This window comes from Macrobrachium rosenbergii, chromosome 56 (assembly GCF_040412425.1).
Source record: "Macrobrachium rosenbergii isolate ZJJX-2024 chromosome 56, ASM4041242v1, whole genome shotgun sequence".
NCBI classification, from domain to species: domain Eukaryota; kingdom Metazoa; phylum Arthropoda; class Malacostraca; order Decapoda; family Palaemonidae; genus Macrobrachium; species Macrobrachium rosenbergii.
The window spans coordinates 13,931,320-13,949,301 of record NC_089796.1 but is presented as its reverse complement, the minus strand read 5'-3'; the positions used below and the strand labels follow the sequence as shown (position 1 = coordinate 13,949,301).

Sequence of the window (17,982 nt, the reverse complement as noted above, 5' to 3'; positions counted from 1 at the left end):
GGGGTTGCAAGGCCTAAGTTATTGCACTTGATCATACGTTAAAGATGAGTATGGACCGTTGCAGGCAACAACGTCTGCCAATCACGATACAGGTAATCGGCATCGCTCGGAGCTATAACTTTTTTTAACTGTCTTCCGAAAATTTCCGAGAGAAACCAGAAATTTCTGGTACGCTCTACGTCAGCCAGGTAGCCTCACATTTCTCTTGGTACGTTTTAAACGTTTTTTTTTTTTAGTTACTATTATTAATACCATCTGGTCATGTTCCTTTTTATTCCCCAACCATTTTTCATTGTTGGTGTGTTTGGCCAAATATTGGAAGAATTTGTAGTCAGCGTTTACTCCGTTTTCGTTCTCTGTCCTCGCATTTTGGAAACTTGCTTAATTAAAGGTCTAGTTTTCAAGTTCCATAATTAATGTGCTTTCATCTTGATTAATATTCATTTTTTATTCTTCAGGAATGAAATCGTTATCTGACCTTGAGTCACATTAATCGTTTATTCTTCAAGAATTGAATCGTCTCGACTATTGGTTTCTCAAGAAAGACTGTCCCTTCCTCTCTCTCTCTCTCTCTCTCTCTCTCTCTCTCTCTCTCTCTCTCTCTCTCTCTCTCTCCCCTTGATAACATTTACTGGCAACGCAAGCGTGCATTATTTATTACCCTAAAGCTTCATGTCCTCATTTCTAATGGGAAAAGTTCTCGATACGTTATCTTACATTATGATTTCTCACATCGATTGTCCTTAAAAAATGGATTTTTTTTAACATTCTCATATCAAACTTTCTTACCTGTCATTGCCTTCGATAGGGTTGCAAGGCATTTCCTACGAAAGGTTTGCAAGGCCTAAATTACTACGCTTGATTATACGTTAACGATGAGTATGGACCACTACATGCAACAACGCCTGCCAATCATGATACAGGTAATCGGCATCCCTCGGAGCTATCATTTTTTTTTTTTTACTGTTTTCCGAAAATTTCGAGAGAAACCAGAAATTTCTGGTACGCTCTACGCCAGCCAGGTGGCCTCACATTTCTCTTGGTACGTTTTAAACGGGTTTTTTTCTTGTTACTATTATTAATACTATCTGGTCATGTTACCTTTTATTCCCCAACCATTTTTCATTGTCGATGATACGTTTGTGGAAATATTGGAAAAAGAATTTGTAGTCAGCGTTACTCCGTTTCGTTCTCTGTCCTCGCATTTTGGAAACTGCTAATTAAAAGGTCTATAGTTTTTTCAAGTTCCATAATAATGTGCTTTCATCTTGATTAATATTAATTTTATTTTCCGGAATGAAATCGTTATCAAGCCTTAGTCACATTAATCGTTTATTCTTCAAGGTGAATCGTCTCGACCATTGGTTTCTTAAGACTTGACATCACTCTCTCTCTCTCTCTCTCTCTCTCTCTCTCTCTCTCCTCTCCTCTCTCTCTCTCTCTCTCTCTCCCCTTGATAACATTTACTGGCAACGCAAGCTTGCATTATTTATTACCCTAAAGCTTCTTGCCCTCATTTCTAATGGGAAAAGTTCTCGATACGTTATCTTACATTATGATTTCTCACATCTGATTGTCCTTAAAAAATGGATTATTTTGAACATTCTCATATCAAACTTTCTTACCTGTGATTACCTTCAGAAAAGGTTTGGTTGCAGGCCTAAATTACTACGCTTGATTATACGTTAACGATGAGTATGGACCGTCGCAGGCAACAACGCTTGCCAGTCATGATACAGGTAAATGGCATCCCTCGGAGCTATAACTCTTTTTTTAACTTTTCCGAAAATTTCGAGAGAAACCAGAAATTTCTGGTGCGCTCTACGTCAGCCAGGTGGCCTCACCTTTCTCTTGGTATTTTTCGAGCCTTTTTCTCCAGGTCACTAATACTGTCTGGTCATGTTACTTTTATTCCCAAAACGTTTTACATTTTTGATGTTCGTTTGACTATGTATAGGAAGAATTTATGACACCATGTAACATTTGCTTACGTATGTACAGTACACAAATATATAAATATATATATATATATATATATATATATATATATATATATATATATATATATATATATATATATATATATATATTCAAAAAATTCACAAACATAAACAAACCTAATAACCTATATAATGAGTTCCATGTCATGGTAAGATATAACTTTGTCACTTGACTCATTTCCATTTTTAATGCGTATTTTATGCTCTTGCCATTCCAATTTCATGTAATGCTGTTTACGATATGTCTATTGTGAATGTGAGCGGACATTATTAGGGACGGGAGGTATGAGGAAGGTCGTCACACATACTCTCTCTCTCTCTCTCTCTCTCTCTCTCTCATGAAAATAATTTTTACTGATTAGGTGTTACTTTAATGTTCTATGTTCTGTTTGCGTCTTTCTACGTAATGGCCTTTCCCTGTTTGCTCTTTCTACATATGACAGTGTTTACGTATGACAGTGTTTGCGTCTTTCTACGTATGACAGTGTTTGCGTCTTTCTACGTATGACAGTGTTTGCGTCTTTCTACGTATGACAGTGTTTGCGTCTTTCTACGTATGACAGTGTTTGCGTCTTTCTACGTATGACGGTATTTTGCGTCTTTCTACGTATGACAGTGTTCTCTTTCTACGTATGACAGTGTTGCGTACGTATGACAGTGTTTTTTTCTACGTATGACCCAGTGTTTGCCTTTCTACGTATGAGTGTTTGCGTCTTTCTACGTAAATGTTGCGTCTTTCACGTTGACGGTGTTGCGTCTTCAGGCAGTATGACTGTTTGCGTCTTTAAGTAGTCATACTACTACTACTACTACTACTACTACTACTACTACTACTACTACTACTACTATCTCATGACGCATATTATTCTGAGGAAGTTTGTCATTCTGGTTCATAGACTTTTGGTTTGTTATACGAGAATGAATGCATAATAATAATAATAATAATAATAATAATAATAATAATAATAATAATAATAATAATAATAATTAAAATATGCTCATAGTAGCATGAGTCTTAAAATGGAGAAGCAAATCCACAGTTATGTATATGTACATATATTTAAAAGATAAATCAGTAGGCCTATAGATAGCTTTCGGGAACTTGTTCGGTTCCTCTTTTCAATCTGTAGTTCTCGAAAGCTATCTGTACTGATTTATCTTTAAATATATGTACATATACATAACTGTGGATTTGCTGCTCCAGTAATAATATAAAAGTAATAATAGTAATTGTCCATAAGAGTGCATCGTCATCTTCACACTCAGTAACGTTGTTCCCTTTACAGACGCCTGAAATGCGTTTTCTCCGTTTCGGAAATAATACTGTAATTATAGTCATAATAATAATGACTCATAACGATAATTTTTCATAATAATGTATGGTCATTATAAATAACAACGATAATAACAAGCAACGTAGGCGTTTATGACAGTGCCGATAGTATTCGGAGTAATCCAGTATCGGGAATCGATCAGTCGACGCTCGACCCGACCAGGTGGGTCAACAGCCGGTTCGAATTTAGGGCCGAGATCGATAGCGATGTTTTTGCTTGGGTGGCGTGCTTGGGAATAACGAAGCTGTAGTTTTTTTTTTTTTTATTCTACTTAGAGAGGCTTTTCATCATTCTAATAACGAAAAGCCTCTCGAAATAAAAGAGGCTTTTCGTTATTTTAAGAGGACTTTATCTTAAGAAGTGATAATCGTACAATCCTTTTCCATCAGAGAGAGAGGGAGGTCGCAGATTAGAAGAATGTATGGAGAATAACATGAAAAGTAAAACATGAGAGAAAGAGAGAGAGCGCTATCATAACAGCTACAAATGATTATACAAAACATTAAAGAAATATAAAGGAGCTACAATTATAGAGAGAGAGTGTGTCGTAGCCTTAGACTAAGCCACCCTTATACTGGCAAGAGCTCTTAAGAGAGAGAGAGAGAGAGAGAGAGAGAGAGAGCTAATCACAACAGCTTTAAATGATTATACGAAAGATTTTAAATAAATATAAAAGAACTACAATTACAGAGAGAAAGAGAGATGAGTGAGTCATAGTCTTACATAAAGTCAGCCTTATGCTGACACGGGCTCTTGAGAGAGAGAGAGACCTACCATGTTAGCTATAAATGAATATTCGAAAGATTAAATAAATATAAAGGAACTACAATGTGAGAGAGAGAGAGAGGGAGAGTGATCACACTAGATATAAATGATTATAAGAGAAACTGAATAAGTGACCAGTAGATTCTACATATATATTTCAGCCTAAAAAGCAATAAAAATCGATTGTCCACTTGGTTACGATGGTGAGGATGGGTCTATTCCAGCTCTAATACATATATCTGAAAATGATAGGTGTATGTATGTACGAGAGGCAACAGACTTTTATCCTTCTCGTAGTCAGGTCAGACAATGGGACCTCGTTTTGATTAGGGGACCCGGGTTCGTTTCCCGCTACCGGACGTCATAATTTCTTCATATTTCTTGCACTTGGATCTTAAGGCTTTGCGTGACAAAGCGCATCCAAAAAACGCAATTCGAGAGTTAAAGAGGACACTGTGGCTCTTACAATTACATATGTATCTGGTAAAATGACCAGTAAATTCTGAGACATACATACACACACACACACACACACACACACACACACACACATACACATACACTCTCTCTGACTCCTCTGCGGAAATCTTAAATGCCAAAGAAGGACAGAACAGAATAAAACCTCTGGGCTCCGATAAGGATGAAGATCCAAATTACAACAAAATGTTGTCAATTCTTCCTTAAAAAATACCAACAAATATTAAAAAATACAATAATACAAACTAAAGTTGTTAACGAAAAAATACCAAAACTCTAAAACTAAGTTTAAACAAGACGTAAAAAAGATGGTGGTGCCTGCTATGACTCTCTGGTTGAAACGGCTTTCGTATCCTTGGTCTTCTTCAAGGACGAATACGTTAAAATTTTACGACGGTTCTCTAATTAAGTTCTTGAGCTGTTTACGTTCTTACGCGTGCTTGCTATTTGCTGATGTGTGCACATTCACGATATTGTATACTTTATTGATTCTCAGTCTTGCACATGCCTCGTATGTTCCTGATGTATATATTATCGATATATATATATATATATATATATATATACATATATCTTCCATCTGCTCATATATAATTCCAACCATATTATATATACTTGTTTTACCATCTAAGAAATTTAAGACGTATATACTCTCAGGAAAACGCTATCATGGTGCTTCTTCAAGGACGAATACGTATATATATACGGTTCTATATAAGTTCTTGAGCTGTTTGGCTTGCGTGCTTTATATATATGCACACATCCATGTGTATACTTTATACTTTTACATATACTCGTATGTGTATATATATATATATACACGTATATATATACATGTATACACATACATATATATAACATATATACATATGTATGTGTATATATAAATATATATATGTATATATAAATTATATATATGTATACACATGTATATATTGCAAGTATTTAAGAGTTTATTCTTTAAACGTATATTTGTATGGTACGATTCCTTAGATCATGTAAAACTTCAATGCAATTTCAGTTTTCAAAGTTTGGTGTAGAATTTTTACTTTTACCATTTCATTTTGGGCACAAATGTCATTTACTGGAAGAGTGGCGAGACCATTTCCAAAGTGAGTGGGTCACTCTGGGTCCCAGGACCCACCTGTAGTGAGGGGAGAGGGGGATGTCCACCTTCTCTAATTGGGCACAGGTGGCACCGAAAAGACCACGTGCAGAATCAAAGAAATCGTCCAATCCATTGTGTTTTTTTTTTTTTATTCGTCCAAATTCTCGTGCTCCTTTTATCTCCTAAACGTATTGGTTTTCTGTTATCCACTTGTTTCTTATCTGTTTCCTGAATATTTTGTATTTTTAAATTTTTGGGATACTTTTTTCGATTGATCAAATCGATCTACTTTGCAAAGTAAGATTTACTTTCAAAGGACACCTGTTAACTCGCTAATCATCTGCCGAATGAACCATTTCCGCCTTTTAAAGAGAGGGTTGTAGGAGACAAGACGGAAGTGTTTGCACGCATGTATGTATGTATGGATATGTTTAATGTATGGATATATATTTATATATATGTATATATATATACTGTATATATATATGTGTATACTGTATATATATATATATATATATATATATATATATATATATATATTTATATTTATATATATATGTATATATATAAACACACATATATACATATATATAAACAGATATATATATATATATATATATATATATATATATATATATATATATATGCATATATATATATAGAACAAGCTTGCTGAGCTACTGGTCGTCCGGTCAACGAAGTCAATGAATGTTTTGTCTGCTCAACCAAAAATACCAGAAATCGTCGAAAAGATAAAAGCGTGAGGAAAATCCCTTTGGAGTTATTTTCGTCCTTTCTCAGTTAAAAGTGAACACTGCATCCTTTTAATTCGAATCATTCCAGTGACTTTCAGAAATGACATTTTGATCACATCTGTCAGAAATTACAGCCCTTCAGCGGAAGTTACTGTTTAACCGACCCACTCGTTCATGAACGCCACCTCACACTCAAGAGTGAGAGGGCGAGCATGACACCGATCGAGGTCTAAATTGACAGTTTTGAAGTAAAGGATGAACGTCCTTGCCGCTTGTTATCCCGAACTAGAAGAAGAATGGAGCAATGATATCTGAACTGAGAAATCAAATTGGGATCGGGACTAGAAGTCGCAGCTGTGCCTTGGTCAGGAATCTCTCTCTCTCATACACACACACATATACTCTTGCACTGAGGTCCCTGAAGAATAGGTTTTGCACAGAGGCGAGATAAAGTTCTAATGTCGGTTAATAAGCCAATATCCCAATTTGTTTTGCTCCCTTGGTTTATCCTATATTACTGCTTCTCTTTCCACTGTATTTTCTATCCACAGAGTTTGCTCTATCCCGTTCTGCCTGTTCTGTTGTCATAACTATTGCAGTACCTGTTCTTGAAATTTATCCTGTGCTTGGTTTTATGTTTTCATCCCAGTAGTTTTCGTACATCCCTTATGTCACTTTTCGTTGCCCTTTGTTGGCCGAGTCGGTTGAGCTTCAGACTGTCACTCGATGGGCCGGAGTTCAATTCCTGCGACCGGCTGATGAAGAGTTAAAAAGGAATTTATTTCTGGTGATAGAAATTCATTTCTCGCTATAATGGTTCCGGATTCCCCAATAAGCTGTAGGTCCGTTGCTAAGTAACCAACTGGTTCTTAGCTACGTAAAATAAGTCTAATCCTTCGGGCCAGCCTAGGAGAGCTGTTAATCAGCTCAGTGGTCTGGTAAAACTAAGGTATACTTAACTGTCTTCGTTTCGTTATATACTACAGTATTACTCCATTTCTCTTTCCATCTGGGCAAATCTATCTATCTATCTATATATATATATATATATATATATATATATATATATATATATATATATAAATTATATATATATATATACTAATATATATACAGAGATATAGAGAGAAGAGAGAGAGAGAGAGAGAGAGAGAGAGAGAGAGAGAGAGAGAGAGAGAGGGAGGAGGTTTTTTATAAATGATTATTTTCACAGTTTTGAATCAGCAAAGCCTCATTCTATTCATGTCAATTATAGGGAGGCAGTACGTATTATTAAAATGTGACTGCTTTGTACCAGCAGCTGATCGAGAAGATAAGCGCTGGTTTGGTTTAGAGGTACAAAATACGCACACACATACAAATATAAATACAACATATATATATATATATATATATATATATATATATATATATATATATATATATATATATATATTATCTATACATTTATATAAATTTGTATACACACACACACACACACACACACACACATATATATATATATATATATATATATATATATATATATATATATATAATATATATATATATATATAAAACATTGTCCCTCTTTGACTTCTGAATCAAGGACAGTCCCTAGTCAGAAATCTTCCACAACACTTTCTGCTTCATATATTTTACGAATTTACACCAAAGTGTTGACAGCAGTGCTCAAGATCTTGTAGAAAATCACACAATAAAGGTCTATGCTATTGTCCTTCAGGCAAACACAGAATAAATGTATATGAATATCATTATTCACAAAATTTATAATCCCCACCTCTTAGGCAGACTTGTTTACAGAGCAGGTGTTAGGAACGTAAACAAATAAATAAATGTGATTATCTCAGCTATTTCTCTTCCCTCTCTCTCCTCTCTCTCTCTCTCTCTCTCTCTCTCTCTCTCTCTCTCTCTCTCTCTCAAATGCTCCATTCTCCCACCTCACCCCCTCCCCTCTACGCGCCTTTTCTCGTTTTCTTCCGACCTGGATGAAATAAAATTATAAAATTAAATTTTTAAAAAGCTCTTTATTAAAACTGGACGGCTTTATGACACTAAGACGCCCCAAAACCATCGGTGCTGATACCAAAAAATCGTCAAAAATATTTTCAATAAGAATGGCACGAACAACAGTATTAACCATGAGGAACAAGGTCGCTATCCGCTTGAGCCCCAACAAAAGAATTCCCTTGAGCTACAATACCAACAACGTTGTTCACAGAAACATCATCATCCACAGGTACTACAACAACAATAACACAGTTATCTTTAGCAATAACAGCCACATCAGCAACATTGTCCACATGGGCAACAACGCAATGCCGCCAAGGAACATCAGCAACATAAACCCGACAAAGTGTGAAAGATGAGTCGGTCACAAGAACTGCAATGATAATCAGAAGAGCCCTTCTGTAGTACGATGCTTGCCAAGTAGAATAAGTTCTCAGATTAATGACAAGTAGGAAGCATCGACCCTGTTTTTATATACACGCAGATTATCCGTTTCGTCTCTCATTCTTTCCCCTGAAGATGTTAATCTTGGAATTCGTATCTTACCATAAATTGTGTTATCAGACCACTTTGATGTTGTTCGACACATGCTTGACTTCGGATACATAAATCTCTGGTCTGGTGAATTATTATGTAACCTTTCGTTGCAAGCGCACTGTGACAAGAATGATCATTATACAGCTGAAAAGACCAGGCGGTACAGTCAGCATACAGAAGAGCTCTGTATCCATATCTCGAGGGTCTATCTAAATCTAGAAGAAACTAGATTTTACCACATATACTGTATTAAAAAGCAGATGCCTTGCATATAGACCAAACAGAGACGCATCAAGTAGCGGAAAGTAGTCGAGTGACTAGAGAGCTTAAGTCTTGGCCTCTGTGGCTCTTGGTACACACGTGTGTGTGTATACAGTAATGTATATATATATATATATATATATATATATATATATATATATATATATATATATACACTATATATACATATATTATATATATACACACGTTTTTATATATAAATTTCAGAAACAAAAACTTTTCACCAGTACAGTGTTCCGGAATTTCTCTCCGTACTTAATTTACATGAATGTTGAATGGATCATTTTTAAATGTCTAACTTTCTGTGGCTATCATTAAATGTCATAAGGTGTGTACTGTACAGCAAATTGCGAAATTGCCTTTCTGCTTTTGTCACTCTACTTTAGATATTTACTCTATTTTAGATATTTACACAGCATCATGGTCTTTATCTCCTATATTAAACGCTACAAAAGGCCCTTTTGGGGAGTACACCCCTTCCCAGTAATCACCCCTGCGGTACAACTCGGTGGTGGTCCCTGTCCTTAATCTGCGCATCGCTCCCCCCTGGTTTTGTTTGCAGTTGACGTTGGTTGTTCTGTGATGCGACCTATTTGCAGTTTACTCTCTTTGTCTTGTAGTTTTTAGTTTTGTATGTATCTTATTTAAATCTAAACTAATGATATTTATATTTATTATTAGTTATTTCTGTTTCATGAAGTACATCAGTGAATTCATCATTTCCATTTATGTCTACAAATTACGATTACTGCTGTTAAAAAATACTTCGTAAAAGGCTTTAGTAGGCTAATGTTTAGACATACTCTAGCCTGATAATTTTTAGACATACTGTACCCCTGATAGCTCTTCGTTGGGTGGTAATGTTTAGACATACTCTAGCTCAGATAGTGTTTAGACATACTCTAGCCTTGACAATGCTAATGTTTAGACATACTCTAGCCTGATAATTTTTAGACATACTGTACCCCTGATAGCTCTTCGTTGGGTGGTAATGTTTAGACATACTCTAGCCCAGATAGTGTTTAGACATACTCTAGCCTTGACAATGTTTAGACATACTCTAGTCCTGATAATGTTTAGACATACTCTAGCCCTAATAATATTTAGACATACCCTAGCCCTGATAATGTTTTGACATACTCTAGCCCAGATAGTGTTTAGACATATACTCTAGCCATGATAATGTTTAGACATACTCTAGCCTTGATAAAGTTTAGACATACTCTAGCCCTGATAATGTTTAGAGATACTCTACCCCTGATAATGTTTAGAGATAATCTAGCCCTGATAATGTTTAGACACTCTATCCCTGATATTGTTTAGAGATACTCTAGCACTGATAATGTTTAGACATACTCTAGCCTTGATAAGGTTTAGACATACTCTAGCCCTGATAATGTTTAGACATACTCTAGCCCTGATGATATTAGACATACTCTATCCCTGATAATGTTTCGAGATACTCTAGCCCAGATAATGCTTAGACATACTCTAGCCCTGATAATGTTTAGAGATACTCTAGCCTTGATAATGTTCCGAGATGCTCTAGCCCTCTAATGTTTAGACATACTCTAGCCCTGATAATGTTTCAAGATACTCTAGCCCAGATAATGTTTAGACACACTTTAGCCCTGATAATGTTTAGACATACTCTAGGCCAGATAATGTTTAGACATACTCTAGCCCTGATAATGTTTACACATACTCTAGCACTGATAATGTTTCGAGATACTCTAGCCCTGAATGTTTAGACATACTCTAGCCCAAGATAATGTTTAGACATACTCTAGCCTGGATAACATTTAGATGTACTTTAGCCTAGATAATGTTTAGACATACTCTAGCCCTAATAATGTTTAGACATGCTCTAGCCTGGCTAAAGTTTATACTTACTGTAGCCCTGATAATGTTCAGACACACTACAGCCCTGATAATGTTTAGACATACTCTGGCCCTGATAATATTTAGACGTACTGTAGCCTCGATAATGTTTGGACATACCCTAGCCCTGATAATGTTTAGACATACTCTAGCCCTGATAATGTTTAGACATACTCTAGCCCTGTAATGTTTAGACATACTCTAGCCCTGATAATGTTTAGACATACTCTAGCCCTGATAATGCTTCGACATAATGTAGCCCTGATAATGTTTAGACATACGCAAGCCCTGATAATGTTTAGAACATACTCTAGCCCTGATAATGTTTTGACATACGCAAGCCCTGATAATGTTTAGACATACTCTAGCCCTGATAATGTTTAGACATACTCTAGCCCTGATAATGTTTAGACATACTCTAGCCCTGATAATGTTAAGACATACTCTAGCCCTGATAATGTTTAGACATACTCTAGCCCTGATAATGTTTAGACATACTCTAGCCCTGATAATGTTTAGACATACTCAGCCCTAGATAATGTTTTGACATACTGTAGCCCTGATAATGTTTAGACATACTCTAGCCCAGATAATGTTTAGACATACTCTAGCCCTGATAATGTTTAGACATGCTTTAGCCTAGATAATGTTTAGACATGCTTTAGCCCAGATAATGTTTAGACATACTCTAGCCCAGATAATGTTTAGACATACTCTAGCCCAGATAATGTTTAGACATACTGTAGACCTGATAATGTTTAGACATACTCTAGCCCTGAACATACTCTAGCCCAGCTAATGTTTAGACATACTGTAGCCCTGAGAATGTTTAGACATACTCTAGCCCAGATAATGTTTAGACATACTCTAGCCCAGATAATGTTTAGACACTCTAGCCCTGATAATGTTCAGACATACTCTAGCCTGGATAATGTTTAGACATACTCTAGCCCAGATAATGTTTAGACATACTCTAGCCCCGAACATTTTTCTTGCAGTTTCATTATAAGCGTCATGTCCGTGCAAGGAAAATTATTATTGTCGCTTTGAGCCCTGACATAAATTTCAACATTTTTCTTTATATTATACAGTACAATAAAAACAGACTATCCACAGTCCTGACTCGTAGCCTGGCCACAGTATGGCACAGACCGACCCCCTTCGAATTTAAATTGACCTTCGCAGGTACAGTCCATCCTTCTGTATGCATACCATATCCTCATGGTGGGTACTGTACAGTCAGTCTCAAAACTGCACCCTATGTAACTGTTACACCTGCCATTGGCTGCTCTTTCCTAGTTAGGGATATTATTAGCCTGATATAACGTTGGTCTACTAGAAGTCCTTCCTCTGATTCAGATGCCAGCGATTTCATATTAGGTTACAGGATGCGTTCAGTAGGCTTGAATTCAGTGCTTCAAAGTTTGGCTACATGGCGCCAATCATTGAGTGTTTTAATCAGGTTGCGAGACTTCTTTTCTTCGGTTCGAATACTGCGTTTTAAACTTAGGTTAAGTGACACACACAATACACAATATATACAAACATACGTACATATATATATATATATATATATATATATATATATATATATATATATATATATATGTATGTGTGTGTGTGTGTGTAACGAGAGAGAGAGAGAGAGAGAGAGAGAGAGAGAGAGAGAGAGAGAGGGGGAGAGGTGGCAGGGGGTACGGGGTGATGATGTAGTCGGTGCGAGTCTGATAGAGAGGTCTTAATCCAAGAACGGACAACGTTAACGTGGTTCAGGCTGGTCATGATAATCAGACATTGATTAATGTGCTTTCTGATCAATGTGCTTTCACCTCGTCCGTTATCACGTTCTACCGTGCTGAATTAAAGATGATCACTCCTTTGTTTGAATTGTTCAGTGTTTATTTATTAACCGCGTAATGTATAAGCCAGTAACATGAAGAGAATTCCATCACGCCTCACGTAATTGTTATAATGAATAATCTACACAAGTTCTCGTCTGCCATTTAAGTCTCTTAGTGAACCCGTTACTTTGTCATTTCATTAGCTGAGGATGTTACCGAAGTGAGAGGTCTCTGTCTGAAGGGGTTATCTCAAGCTGCCAACAATGTTTACATTATCAGTTATTATAATTATTTCCAAGTTTGGAAGAGTCCGGTGTTCGTAGATTGCTAATGACTTGATGTGTTGGTTACGAAACTTCTGTGTAGGTGTTTTGCTCCCGCTGAAACCGTTGGCTTTGCAGGCCTTATTGTGACCAACTGCAGCCTGTACCAGACTCCTAATTATTGTTATTAGTTTGTCACTGTCATTTATAATTATCATTTTTATATTACTGTTGTTATGCTGAACTAACCACCAGTCTTCTCCTCCCATTTCAGCCGTGACAAACAAACCGCAGAGAAAATTCTCCTGAAGGGTAATGACAGGTGCCGGCATTGTATCCCCGGCGCCGGATCTTGTGTCGGGATGCCTGGCAGTGATACAACGGCTACTGACGGCGGCGACAAGACGAAAGAGTTGGCACAGTCACAAGGCTGCCCTCACGGCGTACCTTCACGCAAACATTCCCCACAACCTTCGGCAGCGCCTACAGGTTAGCTTCATTCGCGGATTTTGATTGATGAAAACACTCTGCTTTGTCAACGCTTGCTCTCTCTTGAAATGAACTTCACAGTTTCTTTCTCTCTCTCTTTTTTAATATCCCATTACCAACTATCTCATAGCTACAAACTATTTTACCTCATAATAATCATTTCTATCTTTTCCCCAGAAAAATGGGTTTGATATCTCTCTCTCTCTCTCTCTCTCTCTCTCTCTCTTTCTTATAATATCCCATTACCAGCTGTCTCATAGCTACAAATTACCTCATAATAATCATTTCTATCTTTTCCCCAGAAAAGTGGGTTTGATATCTCTCTCTCTCTCTCTCTCTCTCTCTCTCTCTCTCTCTCTCTCTCTCTCTCTCTCTTATAATATCCCCATTACCTAGCCGTCTCATAGCTAGCAAACTATTTTACTCACGATACTATTTATCTTTTCCCTAAAAAGTGGTCTGATATCTCTCTCTCTCTCTCTCTCTCTCTCTCTCTCTCTCTCTCTCTCTCTCATAATCTCCCATTACCAAATCTGGTCTTAATTACAACTATTTTCTCTCATGAAAATTACTGCCATCTCTTTTCCCAAAAAGTCGTTTTAATACATTCTCTCTCTCTCTCTCTCTCTCTCTCTCTCTCTCTAACAAAATTTATTTGCAATCTCATTCCTGCTCTCATAAATATCACATTCTCTGATAAAATTAGCTACCCTCTCCCTCTCATAAATATAACACCCTCTCTCTCTCTCATAAAATTTATTATTTGCATTGCAATCTCATATTAACTCTCATATAGATATCCCTAAATCTCTCATAAAATTAACTATCATCTCTCATTCTTACTCTCTCTCATACATGATTACTATCTCTCTCTCTCTCTCTCTCTCTCTCTCTCTCTCTCTCTCTCTCTCTCTCTCTCTCTCTCTCTCCCAAGAATGAAATTTATTTGCCATCTTTTTTCTTATTCTCATTCTCTCTCGTAAAATTAGCGACCATTTCTCTCTCTCTCTCTCTCTCTCTCTCTCTCTCTCTCTCTCTCTCTCTCTCTCTCTCTCTCTCTCTCTGTGAACCACCATCAACCAACCTTCGAATACCTCCACAGACCACCGTCCTTTTCAGGAAAGCGGAAAAAGGGCAGTTCTCGAGTTAGACCTTCAAGTCTGGTAAAATTGAAGTCAGGGTTCCCTCAGTTTTCCGAGTAGTGATTCTCTCGGGATCTCCAGGAAATAAGAGAGATATTATGCGGTTTCGTAGAAATGGACCACCTCGTGAGGCTTCTCCTCACGGAGAATTTTCTTTGACAACGACAATGCGCTGTTGTGCGCTGCTGTGCCGGAGTTTTATAACGCATGCTGCATATTGTTTGTTCGAGAGAGGGCGGGTGCCGTGGTTCTGAATGCACTCTCTCCCTCTCTCTGTCGTGTGAAAATGACGTTACCATGTCTTGCTCTTGTCAGTATTAGTCAAGTCTGTCTTCTTTCTCTCTCTCTCTCTCTTCTCTCTCTCTCTCTCTCTCTCTCTCTTTAATGGCTAAGTATGTATGAACATGTGCTTTTACTTGTACCTACTCTTCTCTCCTCTCTCTCTCTCTCTCTCTCTCTCTCTCTCTCTCTCTCTCTCTCCTACTGTATGGGTATACGAGTATATGAATGTGTGCTGTATGTATACCTGAGATACTGCTATGTGTCTTTTTTCCTCCCTCTCTGTTACGCAGCACAAGTAATGTATGAATGTGAGTTGTATATATATATATATATATATATATATATATATATATATATATATATATATATATATATATATATATACAGGCAACTCTCTCTCTCTCTCTCTCTCTCTCTCTCTCCCTCTCTCTCTCTCTCTCTCTCTCTCTCTCTCTCTCTCTCTCTTACTGCATGGGCATGAGTATATGGAATGTGTGTGCTGTATGTATACAGATACGCTGTGTAACTTTTCCTCTCTCTCTCACACAGCATAGTACGTATGAATGTGAGTTTTAGATATATATATATATATATATATATATATATATATATATATATATAGTATATATATATATATATATATATATATACTCTCTCTGGTACTATGGTGCAGCTCTCTCTCTCTCTCTCTCTCTCTCTCTCTCTTTAATGCATAAGCATGTATGAACATGTGCTTTTTAATTACACGTACCGTGGTGGAACTTTCTCTCTCTCTCTGTCTCTCTCTTTCTCTCTCTCTCACTGCATGAGTATATATGAATGTGTGCTGTATGTATACAAATACCGCTGTGTAACTTTTTTCCTCTCTGTCTGTCTCTCTCTCTCTCTCTCTCTCACACACACACACACACACCGCACACACACACACACATAGCACAAGTATATGAATGTGCGCTGTATGTATATATATAGAATATATATATATATATATATATATATATATATATATATATATATATATATATATATATATGTATGTGTGTGTTATGATAATGTGTGTACCACTTGGTGAAACATTTTCTCTCTCTCTCTCTCTCTCTCTCTCTCTCTCTCTCTCTGCTTCTCTCTCTCTTCGTTTAATGTATATCACTGAAAGAATGCAAATTCCTTACGTGTTGCAACTGGCTATTTGAAAGCAAGGACAAATGCGGTTATGACACACTTTTTAGTTAAGAATTCAACCCTGGCGGAAGGAAATACTCTGCGAAACCGCGCAAAAGAATTCAATAATAAAAAAAAAATTGAAAATAAGGTCAATGTATATCAGGAGGACAGATTCGTCATATGAATGCAGGTGTCACTTCCGGTGTGCATGAGGACAAATTTACCTCAAGGTCATGGAAGGGGAAAGTGAAAACTTCTTTCTTCTAATTATTATTCAGTAAAGACTGATAATTATTAGTATTATATTATCTTAAATATAGAGGCACATGTATTCAGCATCTTTACAGCATTTTATCTCGAGTACCGTGGATGCTGGGTACAACGAATCTGCTGAGTCGGTTTTGATGTTTTCACACTGCCATCACACGAATTAATGGCCATGATGTCAGACTTGGGTCCTTTCAGGTGTTAAAATCGTCAACTTTGATTTAATTTTTTGTACGTCCGGGGGCTTTCTCTCTCTCTCTCACTCTCTTCTCTCTCTCTCTCTCTCTCTCTCTCTCTCTCTCTCTCACACACACTCCTTTTACATACATATACATTTGTATGTGTGTTTATGTAGCTGTTAATCAGCTCAGTGGTCTGGTTAAACTAAGGTATACTTAACTTTATGTGACAAAAATTGTGTAGTCTTCCTATTTTCTTTATTGTCTTAGGATGTGTAGAGTGACTGTTGCCTTTTTTTTTTACTGGTATTCACTCCCTTTTGTGTTAATAATAACTTAATATGTATATATACAGTATACACACACACACACACACACACATTATCATATATATATATATATATATATATATATATATATATATATATATATATATATATATATATATATATATATATATATATATAGTGAGAGAATGATGTATTCACAATGTATTAGTGCAATTTACATGCATTCATGGATATTCACACACGTTATTTCACTTAGCGTCTTTTCTCTCATGACTGCCAGGGTCTGTGAAAGGCAAGAATTAGGGAGGTTCCCTTGCCAGCCACCACAGCCGTTTCAGGGATAATGAGGGGAAAGTTGGCGATGATATTCATTCGGCTCCGAGAAAAGGCAATAAATTACGGCCACACAAACACCAGGGTGTCTTTTGCCGAGTTTATCTGTATAATTATGTGTCTGGGGAAAGTAGATTCATTAACACTGTCTTTCGATATTTAAATTGTTGAATCATAGAGTTCTGAGGGCAGTTTATTGACTGCATAAGTTGTCTGGCGTTAGTTTAGTAATGTTCTGAAATTGGTTTGTCATGTGGAGAGAATGAGACTGCCATAGCTTTTGTTGCATGGCCAGTCCATAAGGATCTTACTTCAGGCTTCTTATGCCTTTTAACACCAGGCAAGAGCTCATGCTGGTATAAGTCTAATTAAACTTTACGAAGCAAATATGTTCGCTAAACAGTTGGTTTAGGTATGGTCTACATTTAGATGGGTGACTATCAATTACTACCAGGCAGCAACACCTTCCATTATGTCTGGTCAGCACCTGGACTGGTGACCACTAGGCGCAACTTGCGAATGATTTAGGTCAAGTTACGAGACTGGAGCTGTTCATGTAACTTTTTCCGGAATTGATGAGACC

General features: G+C 36.7%; 1 protein-coding gene across 1 annotated transcript in view; it reads left to right on the top strand.

The window, feature by feature from the left end:
• Positions 1 to 17,982, top strand: part of LOC136836101 (uncharacterized) — a 48,617-nt gene that overhangs the window by 12,488 nt on the left and 18,147 nt on the right. Inside the window, exon 2 of the mRNA XM_067100082.1 lies at positions 13,528 to 13,742. Coding sequence (XP_066956183.1) covers positions 13,569 to 13,742 — 174 coding nt within the window. The 5' untranslated portion in view covers positions 13,528 to 13,568. The remainder of the gene's footprint in view (positions 1 to 13,527; positions 13,743 to 17,982) is intronic.